Below are 20655 nucleotides of genomic sequence, written 5' to 3' on the forward strand. Positions count from 1 at the left end.
TACAGGCGATTGCGCTTGGGTTGCGCTGCAGTGTTGGCAATATAATGAAAACTTATTTGTTGAATAATTTAATTTCTAGACGTACGATCGTACTGAAACTTTCAGAAAGTAATCATAATGTTGAAATGTATGTGTATACCGAAGCACAAGTCTCTAGTATTTGATATACGACTTTTACAAAGATGATGGTGAGGGGGTGGATTAAGGGGTGGGGGGTAAATTTTAACAAAAACCGAAATTGTATAAAATACATCTTTATATACATTTTAAATTTGGAGACTCTAGCTTGAAAGATGTAGGAGATATAATTTTTAAAGTGATCTTCGATAAGGTTTTTTATCGATAAAAAAGTATCGGAATGAGTTATCGTTTTTTAGTGATAAACTCGATATCCGCGTGATATATACGGACATTTAAAAAAAAAGTAAAAGTCTTTAGCTCTTATATCTTCTGAAATCGACGCGTTCAAACATACGGACAGACGGACGGACGGACGGACGGACGGACGGATAGACAGACGGACAGGGCCAAATCGACTCAGCTTGTCGCCCTGATCAAGAATATATATACTTTGTGGGTCTGCCACGCCTCCTTCTGCCTGTTACATACTTTTAACAAAACCATTATACCCTGATTTCCCATTTTCAATGGGTTCAGGGTATAATGAAAACAATAGCTCCAAAGAGATCAAACAAAAACAAATTTATTAAACCAACCAAAAATACTTTAGAGTCGTATAACTGAAATTATTTTTCATTAACTTGAAACACCAATAATTCATTAACAAATAAGAAAGCTCTAGTCGATACTGCTCGACTACGAGATCCCCTGAACTCTCCAAGCAACTGATATTTCAATAATAATTCAGACACACACACGCATACAAACAAACACACACACACACATACAAGCATATAGAGGCGATTGCGCTCGTGATGCGCTGCAGTGTTGGCAATATTATGACAACTATTTAGTGAATAATTTAATTTCTAGACGTACGATCGTAATGAAGCTTTCAGGACGTAATCATAATGTTTAAATGTATGTGTATGCCGCAGCACAAGTCTCTAGTATTTAATATACGAGTTTTAAAAAGATGACGGTGAGGGGGTGAATATAAGGGCGGGATGTAAATTTTAACAAAAACCGGATTTGTATAAAATGCGTCTTAATATATATTTAAAATTTGGACACTCTATCTTCAAAGATGTGGGAGATATAATATTTTAACTGATTTTCGATAAAGTTTTTATCGATAAAAGTATCGGATTGAGTATTAGTTTGTCGCCCTGATCAAGAATATATATACTTTATGGGGTCTGCCACGCCTCCTTACATACTTTTAACAAAACCATTATACCCTGATTTCCCATTTTCAATGGATCAGGGTATAAAAACTAAAAACTCAAGTTCACTATGTGTTAGAGCGTTAAAAAAACAACTCGAAATTTGAAGAATTCAAGATATAATTTAAGCTCATTTCCTAGCTCTTATATACTAACAGAGAATCTAAAAACTACTTACAGTCACTGGAAGGGTACATTTTTCCAAGTACACAGATGTGTATACAAGTGGCCCTTCATTAGATCATTGGGCCCAGGCATATTTGCGCCTGCGGTCGCTGAATTGGTCTCTGAAACCAAGTGATGACATGTTTATTACCTAGTGTTGGATAACGCGAAGGTATCGAGTATTGTCTATATTTGTATGTAAATGTCATGTGGCATTTTGTAGATGTAAGTTTGAGCAAGATATTTTATATAAAATAATAATATACATAAATACAAGTAAGAAGATCCCCTGAACCCTCCAAGCAACTGATGATAATTCGGACACACACACGCATACAAACAAACAGACACGCACTCACACACATAGACACACAAACGCATATACAGGCGATTGCGCTTGGGTTGCGCTGCAGTGCAGGCAATATTTTGAGAATTTATTTATTGAATAATTTAATTTCTAGAGTTTTTGTTATACATATTTTGGATACCGGCTCCAAATTCACCAGAATCCCCAGTGAAGGTCAGATGCTAGTATAGCTAATTGTGAATGATTTGATATGTTTTTTTTTTAGATGCCAAATATTCAATAGAATATGTAGATCATATGCTGAAAGTTTCCTTAAATTCGGTTTAGTCAATCGACTTTAAAAAATAACAAAATGTTTGGCCAATTAACAAGCGCACGTGCTGCAGCAACAGCAGTTTTCCAATACGTGTGCACACATACATTCAAACATCTTCTAGCACATTCTTAGAATCAAATCAGCAGTTAGTTTCGTTTAGTTCTGCTAGATGGCGTTGCATCAGTGAATCTAATTCAGTTTTGACATTGCAAATAAGAACAGAGGAATGGCGTCATGGTAAAGGGCGCGGCGCTCGATCGCGAGGTCTTTGGTTCAAATCCTGCTGGGCGTATTGTATTTTTCTTTTAATTGCTTCAAAATTTTTATATATTTGATTAAATTTCTCTTAAAAAAAAATCGAAATTGAAATTTTAGCCATATTATATGTACGTTTTTATTAGTTTGCTTGTTCTTGCACATTCTTAAAGTCACATCAGCAGTTAGTTTGACTTAGATTTGGTAGATGGCGCTGTAGCAGTCATTGACATTGAAAATCAGAACAGAAGGGTGGCGTCAAGGTAGAAAGCGCGGCGCTTGATCACGAGGTATCGTGTTCAAACCCAGAGCGTGTCGTAATTCTTTTTTTTAATTGTTTCAAAATTTTTATATATTTAATTAAATGAGTTTTCTATTTCATTTATATTTTTAAATACATCGAAATTGAAATTTGAACCATACTAAATGTGCTTTTCTATTAGTTTGGTTCAGGGTAGTATCTAGTCGAGCGCTCTCGACTAGAGTTTTCTTACTTGTTTTTTTTTAAACTTGAATCCAGCAGTGATCCTAATCTTGTGGGTGTGTAGTCCAGGAGCCTTGCCTTTATTTTGTTCACGGAAAGTTCACGCATTTGTAGATCTTCCTCAGTTAGAGGAGTAGTTTTGAAAGATTCCATTTTATCCAAGAGTTCGGAAACCAGAGGAGTTACTATGTCCGCCGCCGTTGTATTTGATGAGCAGGATTTTTTTTTTTGCAAAAGATGAACGAGATCCTGCATAATATCTATATCCTCTGCAATCAGGATGACGGTGCCTTAAATGTGTTTAAAGGAACTTTAGCAAGAGTATACTCTCTCCATCATAGCAAAAGCGCTTTTCGGTGAATGTCAGCATATTTAAAGAGTATACGCTTGGGTAAGTAAGCTTGGTAATAAATTATAATAATGCCATTTAAAAGAAAATACTGATTAATCTCTCAGAGCAATTGAATGCACAATATTCTTTGTTACGCCATCTTTAGTCTACACAAACTAGACGCAAGAACATGCCACATACACATATGTACATATGTAATTGTCCGAGGGGAAAGCATGGTGTTTGCAAATGTAAGCCACATACAGACGTATGCCAACCTAATTGGGAATTGAATGCGTTTAAGTTCAATTGGCACATCTGTAGGAATCATTTGGATTCGTGGTAACAATATTCAACATCAGGGTCCTACTGAAATGCTAGACGAACAAATGATTGTGATGTAAATGCTCGAAGTACTTGACGTGGTCGGTCAATTCCTCTGAGTCTGTTGACTACGAATCTGCGCGCTTCTTATCATTCTAATTGTCTTTGCTGGTTTTGTTCATCTCGTTCCTTTTTCAATTGTGATGCACGTAACTGCGCCATACTCACATGGATATCTGTATTGCTTTGTTGCCCTTCTTCATCTTTGTGTTCGACGACCCAAATTAACCTCCTTGCGTTTTCGTGGCATCGTTGTGGTGATGAACATCTTTCATTCATTCTAATAAAACACGTATATTAATAATTGAATAATTGTTTAACATGAGAGCATGACCGAAAACTGTCACTGATATCTGGGGTAAATTACCAATGACAATGCAAAGATTCTCAATTGCAATCAGTACTTCATTGAACATTGCCTCACTGAATGATATCGTAGTCAAAAGAGTTGACTCAAAACGTCAAAAATAAAACAACTAAGAACGTTGCAGTCGGGCGCTACCGACTGCGGAATACTCATTCACAGTCCGTATACATGATGCTATGTTTACAAAGGGGAATTTATTCTTATTTCAAATTTAATTTGGCTTTTAAAATGTAGTACAAAACAATTATGCTTTTTGATTATATTGTAGCTTTTGGTAATTTTTATAGTAATCGATAATTATTATATTGATCGTGCACTTTTTGAGTACAAATGTATGGTAATTTTTGTTGATAGCTTTCGGTCACACCTATTGCAGATTCTTAAGCGTTTGCTTACATTACAAAAGCGCGCTTTTTAGCATTCTAACAATTGCGATTGATTTCTGGATTTCCTAGCAATAACAATTGTAGTTTTGTCAGATGACGCTCGGTGATAGAGGCGTCGCAAGTTATGTTACAGCTGCGAAGGTTCAAAGCCCCTTCAATGTTGTGTGTTTTTTCATACATATTTCGTTTTTTATAAAATAGATACTTATTTTATTCTTTTTTCTAATTAAAAAATTTTATAAGTTTAAATTTGTTTCTTCTTAAATAGCCCTCATATATGTATGTAAGCATATATGCATATATGTCTGCACGCATATGTAGCATCAAGCATTCCAGCCTTTCTTATGCACGCGCTCATTTGTATGTGTGTATGTATGTACACATAAATGTATACTCTAGCGTTGAAATGAGACTGATTTGTTTTTGCTTTGTTCTTGAATTTGCCATCCGCTACTCTTATAACAAGAATCTTATTTTTGGATTTCATTTTAATTACAATTGTTGACAGTAGGTGGTGGCGCTGTCGGCAAAGGCGCTGGTTCAATTTGTTTTTGTTATTTTGACAAACATGGCTTAGGTTCGAGTTGAAATCCCGCGGAAAACTCTTTTTTGTAAATTGCAAATTTTGTTATTTTAGCTGCTTTTATATTTTTTAAATATTTAAATTTTACTTTTCAATTTTATAAAAATCTTTCCTTCCGTGTTATCAATGCCTATTAAGCCTATTTGTATATACATGTACATACATAGGTAGCTCAAGCATATAAATGTCGCAATTTGAAAATACAAATGCTGATTGCCAGTGGCGGTAGACACCTCATTTTTGGCCAGTTCTTAGAAAGAGCTAACGGTAACGTAAATGCGAAATTTGAATGCTTACGCTCAAAAAATGTGAAAATTACAGGGTATTTTTCGATATGCCAGCCCCAAAGAGGCGTGACAATTATTTTTGGGGCATCGATAGAGGACGTTACCAGTAACTCAACTATTTGAAGCTTCTAGCTCTTAAACTGTATGAGATATAAAGTTTTGCGGTTTGCCACGCCCCCCACTATAGCTTGTTGGACTTGGGTGGTCAACTCGCGTATATATACCAACTTTCAAGTCTCTAGCATCAATAGTGCCTAGAATATAGCCAAATTTGAAAAATCACTATATCTTCAGGTCCGATTTACCACGCCCCTAGTAGGCGTAGAGATAAAATTCATCAAAAATAAAATTTCATCAGTCATTATAGAATTATAGCATTAGCTCACGTGCGAAATTTCAACGTTCTAGCTTTAGAACTTTAGGAGATACAGTTTTATCTGATTTGCCACGCCCCCAATGGGCGTAGATATATCCACCATAGCTTTTTGGACTTGGGGGGTCAACGCGGATCTATATACCAAATTTCAACTTTCTAGCTCTTCAACTAACATGATTTCTGGTATATCGGAAAATGCATTTTCCGATTTGCCACGTCCCTAGTGGGCGGATCGGGAAAATTTTAACACTTTATAAATCGGAGTTATACACGAGTGTGTGTTCCAAATTTCAAGTCTCTAGCTTCAATAGCGGCGAAATGAACTGCGTTCATACGGACAGACGGACGGACGGACAGACGGACAGACGGACGGACAGACGGACGGACAGCAAGACGGACATTGCACAAAACCAATATACTAATTCACTTCGTGAATGAGTATAAAAAACAAAAAATCAAAGTGGATGTTAGCCGATTCTCAGAACTAACCGGCCTGCACACAAAATTTCGTGAGAATTGGTTGAACTGTTTCGGAGGAGCTTGGCAACAAACATCGCTACACGAGAAATTCATATGTAAAATATGAACCACATTTAAAATTCGCAGGTCAAGGAGATAAAATTAAATAACTAGTTTTTGGTAAGGTTTTTAAACGATAATAAAATATCAGAAGTTTTTGACATTTTTTAAAAACTCGATATGTGCGTGGCGGATATGCTCATTATTATGTGCACTACTCATGGATTACTTTTCGCCTGTGTACATAAAATAAGTAGGAAAGCTCTAGTCGAGACGGCAGCTATTTCAATATATATGTATGTTCGCGTTTATCTGCAACACAAAAAACACGCTTAGATATATGCGCCATAGCTCGTGATCTCGAATGGTCGACGCGGATCTACATTCTAAATTTCAATATATGCATGTATATATGCATGTATATGTACAGGTGAAAGGGATCGGCAATCGCATCCCATTTTGTATACTGAGCTTAATCAGGTACTACACTTTATATACCCTGAACCCATTGAAAATGGGAAATTAGGGTATAGTGGTTTTGTTAAAATGTATGTAACAGGCAGAAGGAGGCGTGGCAGACCCCACAAAGTATGTATATATATTCTTGATATTCCTTAGCGCACAAAATTGCAATTGTTTACACTAAGGAATATAAGGAATATAATAGAATGAGCTGGGAGGCATTTCAAAATCAGCAATGCCTCCCAGCTCATTCTATTATATTCCTTAGTGTAAAAAATTGCAATTTTTGTGCGCTACTGCTATTTGAGAGACCATAGAGAGAGAACATACAGAGAGGGAAAGAGAGAGTGTGGGAAAAAGAGCCCATAAGTGCCAACGCTCGCAGCGCACTGACTTTGTCGTGCCTTATTTTCACTGCTTGAGCCTCAAGAAACTGAGCCGAGCATAAAAGAAGTTGGCTTTTCCCTTATTTTTTTTTCTGCGTTGAAAAAGTTTGTTCTACATGTCTTCTCTATGTGTTTTTTGGCCAGTGGTGATAGCACACGCTGTACGACTCATAGTATTTTTCTATCGATAATAATCTCTAGATCGATTTCGTTTTTCAGGCGGAAATTGAATACTGTTCGCCTAACAGTCTGTAGGTCTAAAGGCTTCAGATTTACTATGGAGATGCATTTGAAGAATGCAATGATTTCATGTATTATCATGATACCACGCTCTCTTCGCCTGAGATGTTTTAAAACGTATTTCAAGTACTAAAAGCTTGTGGTTTGGCAAATACACACCTTTGAACGATATTATCACGTTCTGAAATCATTTTATCTATGGCAATGGAAAACAAGTGAGAACGTTGCATTCGGGCGTTACCGACTGCGGAATTCTCATTCTTGCTCTATAAGCAATTTAGTATCCAAGTTTAGTTCTAATACTAAAGAAAATTCAGTTTCTGAAAGTTTCATTAAGATCGTACGTCTAGAAATTAAATTATTCAACATATAAATTCTCATAATATTGCCAACACTGCAGCGCAGCCCAACCGCATTCAATGTGCCATGTGCGTGTGTGTGTGCAAATTATTATGAAAATATCATTTGCTCGAAGGGTTCAGGGGATCTCGTAGTCGAGCAGTCTCGACTAGAGCTTTCTTACTTGTTTTTTAATATGCATAATTTTAATGTTCTAGCTTTCAAACTCTTGGAGATACAGTTTTATCCTATTTGCCACGCCCCAATGGGCGTAAATATATCTGCCATAGCTTGTGATCTCGGATGGTCGACGCAGATCTACTTTCTAAATTTCAGCTTTCTAACTCATGAACTAATATGATTTCTGGTATATCTTGGCGAATAGGGAAAACTTTAACACTTTATAAATCGGAGATATACACGAGTATGTGTTCCAAATTTCAAGGCTCTAGCTTCAATAGCGCCGAAATAAACTGCGTTCATACGGACGGACGGACGGATAGCAAAACGGACATTGCACAAAGCCAATGTACTCATTTCACTTTCGTGAATGAGTATAATCAGGCTTCACGTCACAGATACAGTAGTTGTATCTGCCTCGTTATCTCTGTGTTTGTCCCACGCTGTATACGACAAACAAGCATTCATTTTATTTATACTCGACCCACGCTACTTAACCGAGTTAGTTGTGAAGAGCAGTCATATTACGCACATTAAATTGTACTTCGTCTCGTATCAAAGATTACAGAATAGCAGATTTTAATAGTAAGCATAGTATATTGCGACATGCGTGTGAAGTTAAATGTAATTGGTGTTATACTTTGTCTTATATTAAATTATTATGATAAGGTATTATCAGACGGTAAGTAATTTTACAAAAAAAATACATAAAATACATTTTTTTCCTACGAAAATAAAATAATTGGTGTTTATATACAATTCAATTATATTAAAGAAGTTTGCTTACACTTATGAATATGTACATTATAATCAAACGAATTAAGATTCTTGACATCTCGCTAGTGTATGTCTGTAAGGCTAGATAAGCCGTAAGATAATTTATTCCTTTGCTTAGTTATGTATATAATAACGCGTATATATATTGTAAGATACGAAAATTAAAGAGTATGGAAAACATGAGAAGAAAAATTGCGGACACAATAGAAAGTAAAGAAAAATAAGTATAAAATAAAAAAGTTATACATATGTACATACGTATGTATATGGAAGGAGGTGGAAAACGAATGAAAAGTAAGAGTACTCTAGTCGACTCGGCTCGACTAGGAGACCCTGAACCCTGCAATGAAATGATATTCTATCATTCTACTCTTCTTTTATACACACATACAAAACCACATACCCACATACATCCGCACGCATGTATAAGCACGTGTTCTGCTAACTTCGTAGTTAGCAGCGACTGCGCTTGGTATGCTGTGTGGACAATATAATGAAAGTTTAATTGTTGAATAATATCTCTCGTAGTGGGATTATATTTATGAAACTTTCTGAACGTAATGAACGTAATTGTGTAAATTCCGAATTCCGAGTCTCTAGTACTTAAATTTTTACAAAATTGTGTGTTTAAACAAGTAAGAGACTGCTCGACTAGGAGATACACTGAACCCTCCAATCTGATATTATAATCATTCTGTACTCTTATGAACATATATGTACATACATACATACACATGCACGTACAAGAACGAGCTCTGCTAACTGCGCAGTACGCAGCGACTGCGCTTGGGCTGTGCTGCAGTGTGGGCAATATTATGAGAATTTATTTGTTGAATAATTTAATTTCTAGACCTACGATCTTAGTGAAACTTTCAGACCGTAATCATAATGCTCAAATGTATGCACGTTTCGAAGCACAAGTCTCTAGTGCTTGAAATACGCGTTTTAAAGTACGGTATACGTGTACTACTAGAGCCTTCTTACTTGTTTATCGATAGAAAGCCTTAAACACTTAAATTTTTTATAAGGTTCGCTTATTGCAATCGAAAATTGAGCTCGACAGTATATCTGCTTCAACTTTAGAGCTAGAGTCGTCAATTTAATGTAAGTTCACATGTACATAGATTATAGAATTTTGATTTTTGTTATAATTCAGCCGCATACATGTAAATTTGTAAAATGCGTATCTCAAGTACTAGAGACAAAAGCACGCATTTCAATGTTATAATCACGATAGAAGAGTTATCGAGCAATTAAGTTAATAATTAAGTGTAAGCCCACACTGCACCCAATGCGTGCGTGCGTATACCTATATGTATGCATCTTTTGTTCCTTTTGTAAGCAAAAAAATAGAAGTATTATTGTAAATTGTATTCTCGAAGAGTTCAGGGGATCTCGTAGTCGAGCAGTCTCGACTAGAGCTTTCTTACCTGAACGAATTTAGTAAAAGAAAACATTTTAAAAGAGAGAAAAAATTACGAGAGAGCAAGATACGAGAATACAAATTGTTGAACTGATATTAATTGACCAAGTTGGTTTCATGCTATTTTAAAGAACAAATCGCTGACTATATTCGAAAATGTTGTATAAGTGGCTTGCGTAATGCTCGTACCACAAATGTATGCGATAAAATGGATTCAACTATAGCAAATATATCTAAACTTTGGCTTGGGTTGTGCTCATCGACATTTGGCGTTTGCTGTTCAAAAGAGTTGGACCGTCAGAATTGTGAGCTCGGTCGTCTTGCTGCATTGGAGGGTGCTTCGTGCAATAAAGGCTATAATTTGACGTCAACCTCATATACTAATTGCTGCCGAGCTTGTCAAGGTATTCGTGAATATATTATAAAGCATCACATATATCACTAAAGCTTACTCATTAATTGAATGGGCTTTCCAGTTGGTTTGGCTGTTAAGGCTAGTCAACAGAAGTGTACGGATCCATTGTTTTCATTTCTTTTGAATATCGATTCATATCGATTGTGCTGCTCTGATGACGGCTTCTCAAATTCTGAATTGGAGTCGGAGTCGGGGCTTGACAGGAAAAATAAACTCGTATTATATATTGATCATGATGAAAGAGAGGATGAAATTGTCGAGAGCCGGGAAACTGTTGATGGAACAATAGTCCTATCCGGTGATGGTAAGAGCTATCGGAATTATAAAACCTGTAATAACAATATTCAAATTGTAATTATGTATATCTATGTATATATTATATATATAGATGATATCTGTGGAAAAATACCCAATCTTTGTGAGCAAGTATGTATAAATACATACGATGCGTACAGGTGCAGCTGTCACCCCGGATATAAATTGAACGAAAATAATGTTACCTGTTATGAGGATAAAAACATTATTTGTCCCAGGGGCTACTTTTTTGATGGTAAACAAGGTAAATGTGTGGACATCGATGAGTGTCAAGAGCAATTACATGAGTGCAAAGCATCGCAATATTGTCACAATACAATCGGCGGATATCACTGTCTCAACATAAAGGCTAAGAATTGCCCAGCAGGCTATCTATACAATGTGAAGACAGGTGAATGCGAAGGTAGGTAATAAGCTCTAAGTTCGAGAATATTAATTTAAATGAAGACATAAATTAAATTATTTAAAAGTGCACTAATCAAGAGTGCAGACTAGCAGATACTTTGTTGGGCAGGTGTTCCAGCATCTTAAGTATACATAGGTATATTCATATAAAACAATAAAGGTTGCAGTAAAATTTTGCATTACCCTAATAAGTAAATACATACATATGTATATAGTTTTACCCAAATCTTTTTCAGTCATTAAATATAAAAGATACATTTCAATTTATATACACATACACACAAACAACACATGCGCACGTACATTCATTCAAGAACGCTGAAGCAAGGGGTCCGCTGACTGCAGCGATTGCACTTGGGCTGTGCATACAGGCACTTATTTCTTGTTGATTGACTTTCTTAATCAAACTTGTAGAGCACTGCCTGACGAATAGGCAAATGCATCAGTGCCAGACTTAAGATGGATGAAATTGCCCTCCGCATTTCACCACGTATTTCAACTATTAGAGACCTGTAATTTGGCAAAGAAATCTTGCTATCACAAATACATACATAGAATTCTGAGATGTATGGGATAGGGATTTCAATCGGTAACATAAAAACTGGAAAAGCTATTGAGTTTTTTACGATCTGTGCGAGCTATACAGGTGTTTATCCATCCGTCCGCTGAACGCAGAGATCTTTTACGTGTTACTATGCGCAGTACGACTTCATCATATTTCATTATCGACAATAATTGTTCAGTTTATTGCGTTTATAACAGGGACCGCAAAAGAGAGTTGTGTATTTAAAACAAATAAGTAAGCTCTAGCCGAGACTGCTCGACTACGAAATACCCTGAACCCATCGAAAAGTTGATATTTCACAATAATTTTTCGAGTCCTTCTGCCTACACAAGAAACACACACACTCATACTCAGAAAACAAGTAAGAATGTTGCAGTTGAGCGTTACCGACTGCGGAATACTCATTCACTTCATCACCAATGTAGTATCTATGTTTTGCTCTAATACCCACAATGGGCCTAGCAAACCATAAAAGTTTATATTCCCTACATTAGAAGAGCTAGAAGCTTCAAATTAGGTAGTTTATTTACTAGTGTGCTCCTCTATCGATGATAATAAATACCATGTAATTTTCACATTTTTTTTTCGGCATTTTTTTCAGTATTAGATTAAACTTGGCTACTTAATTGCTTATGGGGTGTGAATGAGTAGGAACGCTCGACTGCAAGACTCGACTGCAACGCTCGACTGCAACGTTCTTACTTGTTTTTATACCCTGAACCCATTGAAAATGGGAAATCAGGGTATAATGTTTTTGTGTAAAAGTATGTAACAGGCAGAAGGAATCATCGCAGACCCCACAAAGTATATATATTCTTGATCAGCACGATGAGCTGAGTCGATATAGCCCTGTCCGTCCGTCCGTCCGTCCGTCTGTCCGTATGAACGCCGAGATCTCAGAAGATATAAAAGCTAGAGAGCTGAAATTTTGTGTGCATACTCGTGTATACCATACGCAGTACGAGTTTGCTTTATTTTTTCGATAACTCACTCGATAACTTTTTTATCGAGAATAATCGAAAATTTGATTTTGTTTTTTGAGCCTCATCGGAGTACTATTAGACGTGGAGACTTCAGATTTACTGTGTATATATATATGTTGAATTCAAACATTTTGTAATCAACAGATTTTGGATACCACGCCCCCTTCGCCCCCAATTTGTAAAAAACGTATTTCAAGTACTAGAGACTTGTGCCTTGGAATGTACACACATTTTGACCATATAATTACGCCCTGAAAGTTTCATTAAGATCGTGTGTTTACAAAAGAAGTTATTCACCAAGTAAATTCTCATACTATTGCCCACACTGCAGCACAGCCCAAGCGCAGTCGCTGCTTACTGCGCAGTTAGCAGAGCGCGGGCGCATGAGGGTGGATGCATGTAAATGTATGTGTGCGTGCATAAAAGAAGTGCAGAATGATCAGAATATCAGCTTGGAGGGTTCAGGGTATCTCCTAGTCGAGCAGTCTCGACTAGAGTCTTCTTACTTGTTATACCCTGAACCCATTGAAAATGGGAAATCAGGGTATAATGGTTTTGTTGAAATGTATGTAACAGGCAGAAGGAGGCGTGGCAGACCGCACAAACTATATATATTCTTGATCAGCACGACGAGCTGAGTCGATTTGGCCTTGACCGTCTGTCTGTCTGTCCCTCCGTCCGTCCGTCCGTCTGTCCGTATGTATGAACGCGTCGATCTCAGGAGATATAAGAGCTAGAGACTTCAACTTTTTTTTTTAAATGTCCGTATATACCGTATATAAAAAACGATAACTCCTTCCGCAATTTTTTTATCGATAAAAATCTTTTTCGAAAGTCAGTTAAAAAATTATATCTCCTACATCATTAAAGCTGCAGTGTCCAATTTTAAATATATATTAAGACGCATTTGATACAATTTCGGTTTTTGTTAAAATTTACCCCCCGCCCCTATATCAACCCCCTCACCCTCATCTTTGTAAAAGTCGTATATCAAATACTAGAGTCGTATATCAATACACATACATTTATAATCATGATTACGTTCTGAAAGAGTCATTACGATCGTACGTCTAGAAATTAAATTATTCAACAAATAAGTTCTCATAATATCGCCAACACTGCAGCGCAACCCAAGCGCAATCGCCTGTATATGCGTGTGTTTGTTTGTATGCGTGCGTGTGTGTGTGTGCGTGTGTATGTGCGAATTATTATTGAAATATCAGTTGCTCGAAGCGTTCAGGGGATCTCGTAGTCGAGCAGTCTCGACTAGACCTTTCTTGTTTTTTTTTTTTTTTTAGTGACTGACTTTTTTTTAATGTATTAACTATTGAAATTTGCTTTCACTTACCTAATTTGGATTGCATTGGACAACTTGCTGGATCTGTTCTGAAGTGCCCGCCAAGCGTCAGCAAGTATAACAGAGCACAATCTGAAAATGTGACATCGCGACAGACCTTTTAAAACGGAACTGATCTTTGCGCAATCACTAACCAAGCAACACATAGACTAAACAGTAAAAGCATAGCTATGCTTCATATAAGAAAGATTCTTCGTAGTCCTTACAGCGCACTGTATTTGTCGTGCAGCATTTTCACTGCCAACTTAACATTTTCGGCTGTAAAAAAATTTGTTCCAGTCTATGTGTTATCTGGTTCGTGGTTCAGGGTATCACTTATTTGACCTGGCTCGACTAGAATACTCTTACTTACTTATTTATTTATTTTTGCCAAAAATCATATTTTCTTACTTTATTCCGCACTTAATTTTAAATCACTATGACTATTGCAATATATCGAATAGACGATGATGAGTGTATCCAGTCACCATGTGAGAAAGGATACAAATGCTCCAATTATCCAGGGGGATATGACTGTAATCTCATTAGCAGTGAAACATGTGGCACAGGCTTTCTTTTGAAAAATGGCAGCTGCATTGATATTGACGAGTGTGCTCAAAACGCGTCCAATTCTTGCAGAAATGATATGCACCAGGAATGCAAGAACACTGTGGGCAGTTACCACTGCAACTGCCTGCCTGGTTATATTTTGGATGTAACGCAGAACAAATGCGTTGGTTAGTATTTTTTGAGCTTATCCTTCAATATTAATCATATAGATGTAAAATGCCAAACTGTATCCGTTCTCTCACATACTTCAGATATAAATGAATGCTCAATTAACAATCACAACTGCCTCCCAACTCAGAGATGCGATAACACGATCGGGTCATATATATGCACGGTACTTCAATTTGTTTTTCGTTTCCGTCAAAACCTCCAATTAAAAATACTTTCAACAAAATTTCATAGCGTTGGACATCTTGCGGCACGGGATATACATTGAATGCTGGTACGGGAAATTGTGATGGTAAGTAAAAATATTTACTAAGAATGCATATACAGGTAACAACTGTTAATCATATATGAAATATATTGATAACCTGCACCCATCGAAAATGGGAAATTAGGGTATAATGGTTTTGTATACAACAGTCGACTCTGGTTATTTCAAGCCTCTCATTAATTCAAAGTAATGACGAGTCTCCTACAAAATCTCTTTATATATCAAAATTTGTCCATACATTTTTGCGCACTCAGTGGTTCGAACTACATAATCGTTGCAAAGATACGGTAATTCGTAGTCATATGGTCAAACACTGGACAAATCAAATTTTCCAAGTTTTTTTTGGCGTGTTAGTAATAACTTTGAACTTGAATATTTGATCTTTCTGAAACTACCTTTACAGTGCGTGGTTGCGTGTTATGCATAAAATATACTGTAACAGGCTACTAGCCTATGTTATATTATATTGAAGGTAACAGCGCTATGGCACTGACCAGAGAACACATAGACTAGACATGTAGAACAAATTTTTCTACACCTCGACACTGTTAAGTTGAGGGACCACTATTCTTCGTATTTGCTCGGCTCGGTCGCTGGAGGTTCAAGCAGTGAAAATGCTGCACGTCAAAAACAGTGCGCTATGAGCGCTCAATCGAAATGGTCACGATTCCGTATGAAGCACAGCTATGTGCCATTTGTCCTACTCTCTCTCTCTCTTAGTCCCTCTCTCTCGCTCTCTATGGTCGCTGAAATCATCACTCTCAGCCGCGAACAAAAATTTCAATTTTTGTTCGCGACGATCCCAGCTCTTTCCGTTTGTGTGAAGGGTATACCGAAATTTGTAAAGCGTTTGCCACGTTCATACAAAATGCTAGCTTTTTCATGATAATTTCTAAAAAGGGTATGAAAGCGTTGATGCTCATAATGAAAATATTTCCGCGATGAGCATGCACACACACACTCTCCCTTGCTACATGTACTATGAGAATTGGTATGCTTGTGTGCGAAGCTCTTGCTGCCTGTAGCAATTTTAAGTCCCCGCATTTGCATTTGGTTGATCTTGTGAAATGCTCACATAAATACATACATATGTATATATGTACATTTGATTGTGTGTACGCATGCGATGCGTATGGAATAGCACTTGTAGAAGCATTTGTTTGCCTATTTGCCATTACATGTGCGTGTGTGTATGTGCATGTGTGTATGCATGGGACGTGAACTTTAGCGTGCTTGTGTGTATGCATGGGACGTGAACTTTGGCTGCCTACCTCAACTAAGAATTGTCTGAATGATTTTGGGTTCGAAATGAAGAGGCGCGCTTATACATACATATGTATGTACATATGTATGTATTTATGTAAGTAGCTGATTAACTAAAGTGACAAGTGCATAAGCCAATTCTTTTTAGCATTTTTTTTTATTGTCATGCACCTGTATATGTATGTAAATACATGTATGAACAGGTACAAGGGATCGAAAATCGCATCCCATTTCGTATACTGAGCTTAATAAGGTACTAAACTTTTTTTTTTAATTCCTTCTGATAGCCAACCCACGATCATTAAAATTAAATCCAGGTGCTTAAATATAAGCGCGAGTTACCCGCCAGTAACTATACTACGCACATACACATACAGTATGAGTTATTCGACGGTCACAGTGCCACAAAGTACATGTAGCAAGGGAGAGTGTGTGTGTGCATGCTCATCGCGGAAATATTTTCATTATGAGCATCAACGCTTTCATACCCTTTTTAGAAATTATCATGAAAAAGCTAGCATTTTGTATGAACGTGGCAAACGCTTTACAAATTTCGGTATACCCTTCACACAAACGGAAAGAGCTGGGATCGTCGCGAACAAAAATTGAAATTTTTGTTCGCGGCTGAGAGTGATGATTTCAGCGACCATAGAGAGCGAGAGAGAGGGACTGAGAGAGAGAGAGAGAGTAGGACAAATGGCACATAGCTGTGCTTCATACGGAATCGTGACCATTTCGATTGAGCGCTCATAGCGCACTGTTTTTGACGTGCAGCATTTTCACTGCTTGAACCTCCAGCGACCGAGCCGAGCAAATACGAAGAATAGTGGTCCCTCAACTTAACAGTGTCGAGGTGTAGAAAAATTTGTTCTACATGTCTAGTCTATGTGTTCTCTGGTCAGTGGCTATGGTTAACCATCGATAGATACATATCGATCGATAGTAAACCATATCGGTTGCTGGGAAGGTTGTCGATATGTGACGTGCCATTTTGAGTAATAGAAGAAGAAGAGGTAGATCGATATAATTTAAGCTTGACTGTGAACAAGAGAAGACGTGTGAAATTAGGAGATTAATAAATTATGAGATTAAGAAACTGATGATACAGGATATTATGCCTCCTTAAAAAAGTTATTGAAAAGTTTGAGTAGCAGCAATATGTTTCGAAGCAATCCCGTAATGAGTTATTTTCAAAGATTAATTAATTTTAACTAAAACATAGGAATTCGATGCGTTTTAATTTCAGGCATTTTGAAAAATATTCTACTCATTCACGAAAGTAAAACAAGTAAGAACGTTGCAGTCGGGCGTTACCATCTGCGGAATACTCATTCACACCTCATCAGCAATTTAGTAGCTAAATTTAGCCTAATACTATAGAAAGCTTTTTCGTCTTGGGAGGTCAGCCCGAGTATATTGCCAAATTTGATGTCTCTAGCATCAATAGTGCCGAAAATATAGCAGAATTTGAAAAATCACTATATTTTCAGATCCGATTTTAACACTTTATAAATCGGAGATATACACGAGTATATGTTCAAAATTTTAAGTCTCTAGCTTCAATAGCGCCGAAATATATTGCGTTCATACGGACAGGCGGACAGACAGCAAGACGGACATTGCACAAAACCAATATACTCATTTCACTTTCGTGAGTGAGTATAATGAATATAGTCCGTCCGTCCGCCCGTCTGTCTGTCGGTATGGACTTTTTCGGCGCTAGAGGCATGTAACATATAATCGTGTATATCTCCAATATAGGGGAGTGACAAATCGGAAGATGCATTTTCCGATATATCAGAAATCATATTAAATCGGACCTGAAGATATAGTGATTTTTATACCTTGAACCAATTGAAAATAGGAAATCTGGGTATGAAGGTTTTGTGAAAAAGTAAATATATTCTTGATCAGGGCGTCGATCTCAGTCTATTTGGCCCTGTCCGTATGTTTGAACGCGTCGATCTCAGAAGATAGAAGAGCTAGAGACTGGAATGTACATGCGTTTAAACATTATGTTTACGTTCTGAAAGTTTCATTAGGGTTGTACGTCTAGAAATTAAATTATTAAATTAAAGAAATAAATTCTCAAAATATTGCCAGCACTGCAGCGCAGCCCAAGCGCAGTCGCCTGTGTATGTGCGTGTGTGTGTGTGTGCGAATTATTATTGAAATAATAAGTTGCTTGAAGGGTTCAGAAGATCTCGTAGTGGAGCAGTGTCGAAATTCTGCTATGAGCAAAAGTTAGTACGAACACAAGATGATTAAACAATTTAATAAACGACTTCAACTCAAATATCCTTTCTGTAAAAGAACGTAGCATCCCATGAATAGAAATACATTTCAAACAACAACCTATGTCTCACAATATAATCTTCCTAATAAAACATAGAAATTGTCACCGTTGAAACTGGCTGAGACACAGAAATATACCTTATTAGGTTTAAGTTAGAAGGCTCAGTCGACTTGTCAATACTAAGACATAAAATAAACTGAAAAATGAGTCTTGGAGCATTCTTTTATCCTCGCTTGACCAAAATTTTTGCTCACTTTAGAAATTTACCAAAATTATAAACATATAAGCATTCCATTTCTAAAACACAACCACACACCACAACCAAGAAATTTTCACTAATGCATAACAAAAATCGGAGTTATTAGCATCTACATTTCCCGTGAATCATTCGCATTAAATTAATCTAAGTGATCCATAGCTACGTTGTACTCTTGGCTTACCGTAAATGACGAGAATCACTAAACACACCTTCAGAAGATTTCAACACTTCTAAAAGATCTGAAATCTAAGAAAGCTTCAGGCCTTGATAATATTGGCAGCTTATGCTTCAAATCACTCCCTCGAAAAGGAAAAGAATATTTGACATTCATTATAAATGAAGGAGTCCCTTCTAGTCCACTTGGTTATTTCACACGAAATTGGAAAACTTCTAAAGTCATACCCATTTTAAAAGCAACCAAGCATCCAGAATTCTCTACTTCATACAGACCAATTAGCCTGCTCTCATCTGAGTGAGTGTGTGGTTTCCGCTCAGAACATAATACCACCCACCTCTTTATAGAATTAAAACAAATAAGAAAGCTCTAGTCGAGACTGCTCGACTACGAAATCCTCTGAACCCATCGAAGAATTTATATTTTAAAATAATTCTTCACGTCTTTCTGCTCACACAAGAAACACACACACATACGCGTTGGCTGCACTGTGGACTTACTATGGCAACTTAATAGCTTGATAACTTTTCTTGATGATGAACTATGCTCATGAAACTTTCAGGTCGTCATTATACCATTAAAATGCGTGTATCTGCCAAAATTAAATATAAATATAAATTTTAATTTTAATTTTTAAGTTAAGTTAAAACCATTTTTTATTCCATAGTACTTATGTTAAATTCTAACAACTCAATTTCCATTGTATAAAATATTATGTATAAGTGGATAAGGATAATGTGTCTTGTACTCTTAATTAAAAAAATGTAAAACACAACACTTTTTATACCCTGAACACATTGAAAATAGGAAATCAGGGTCTAATGGTTTTGTTATATGTATGTAACAGGCAGAGGCGTGGCAGATCAGTGCGACGAGCTGAGTCGTCATCCGTCTGTCCCTATATTTGAACGGTTTCAGAAGATAGAGCTAGTTGAAATTTGCATACTCTTTCACGAAAGTGACCATCTGACCGACTGTTCGTATGAACGTAATTTTTTCGGCGCTATTCAAATTGGAACACATAATTGTTTTTATCTCCGATTAATAAAATTAACACTTTCAGTTTTCCAGATCTGCCTACTAGGGGCGTGGCAAATCAAAGAATGCATTTTCCATACAAATGCATTTTCCGATATGCCAGAAATCATATTAGTTGACGAGCTAACAAACTGAAATTGGACTGTATATTCGTGCAGACTATCCTACTCAACAATTTATAACGCATATATCCATCCCATCGGGGGCGAACCGGATAAAACTGTGTCTCCTATAGTTTTAAAGCTAGAACGTAAAACTATAGGAGACACAGTTTTATCCGATATATATATATATATATATATATATATATATATATATATATTGTATGTCTACGCGCATTAGGGTCCTGGCAAATCGCACCTGAATTCTGTTATATTTTGGACAGCATTGATGCTGGACATTTTGTACTCAGGCTGACCACCCAAGACCAAGACCTATGGCGGATGGTCCGTCCACAGGAGCGTGGCAAACCGCGAAAGTTTATATCTCCTACAGTTTAAGAGCTAAAAGCTTAAAATTTAGATAGTTGAGTAACTAGTAACTTCTTCAACTTAATTAAGTCATAAAGGCTCATTTGACAGTCACTCTACAATTCAAACCATACAAAATTGACAAACTACTGAATCGCGATACAGTTATCCTCTCATCCATAAAATAAACACATATTCAAATGCATGGGCTCACTT

General features: G+C 36.7%; 1 protein-coding gene and 2 long non-coding RNA genes across 5 annotated transcripts in view; 2 read left to right on the plus strand and 1 right to left on the minus strand.

Moving 5' to 3' along the window:
* Positions 1–20655, plus strand: part of LOC149090926 (uncharacterized) — a 63020-nt gene that overhangs the window by 1829 nt on the left and 40536 nt on the right. The window lies entirely within an intron of this gene.
* Positions 2875–4191, minus strand: LOC149090927 (uncharacterized). The gene is made up of 3 exons (XR_016197244.1): positions 3956–4191; positions 3757–3868; positions 2875–3163 (listed from the first exon to the last, which is right to left on the minus strand). It is a non-coding gene; the product is annotated as an uncharacterized LOC149090927 (long non-coding RNA).
* LOC108657884 (uncharacterized) overlaps positions 8210–20655 on the plus strand; it is a 49273-nt gene continuing 36827 nt past the window's right edge. For all 3 annotated transcript variants that reach the window (XM_089262926.1, XM_089262928.1, XM_089262927.1), the window contains exons 1-7: positions 8210–8395; positions 10045–10317; positions 10390–10632; positions 10717–11046; positions 14397–14669; positions 14754–14836; positions 14905–14962. In XM_089262926.1, the coding sequence (XP_089119052.1) occupies positions 8320–8395; positions 10045–10317; positions 10390–10632; positions 10717–11046; positions 14397–14669; positions 14754–14836; positions 14905–14962 (1336 nt within the window). In that variant the 5' untranslated portion in view covers positions 8210–8319. The remainder of the gene's footprint in view (positions 8396–10044; positions 10318–10389; positions 10633–10716; positions 11047–14396; positions 14670–14753; positions 14837–14904; positions 14963–20655) is intronic.

This window comes from Drosophila navojoa, chromosome 6 (genome assembly GCF_054131105.1).
Source record: "Drosophila navojoa isolate 15081-1374.11 chromosome 6, UAZ_NAV_1.0, whole genome shotgun sequence".
In the NCBI taxonomy this organism is placed as follows: domain Eukaryota; kingdom Metazoa; phylum Arthropoda; class Insecta; order Diptera; family Drosophilidae; genus Drosophila; species Drosophila navojoa.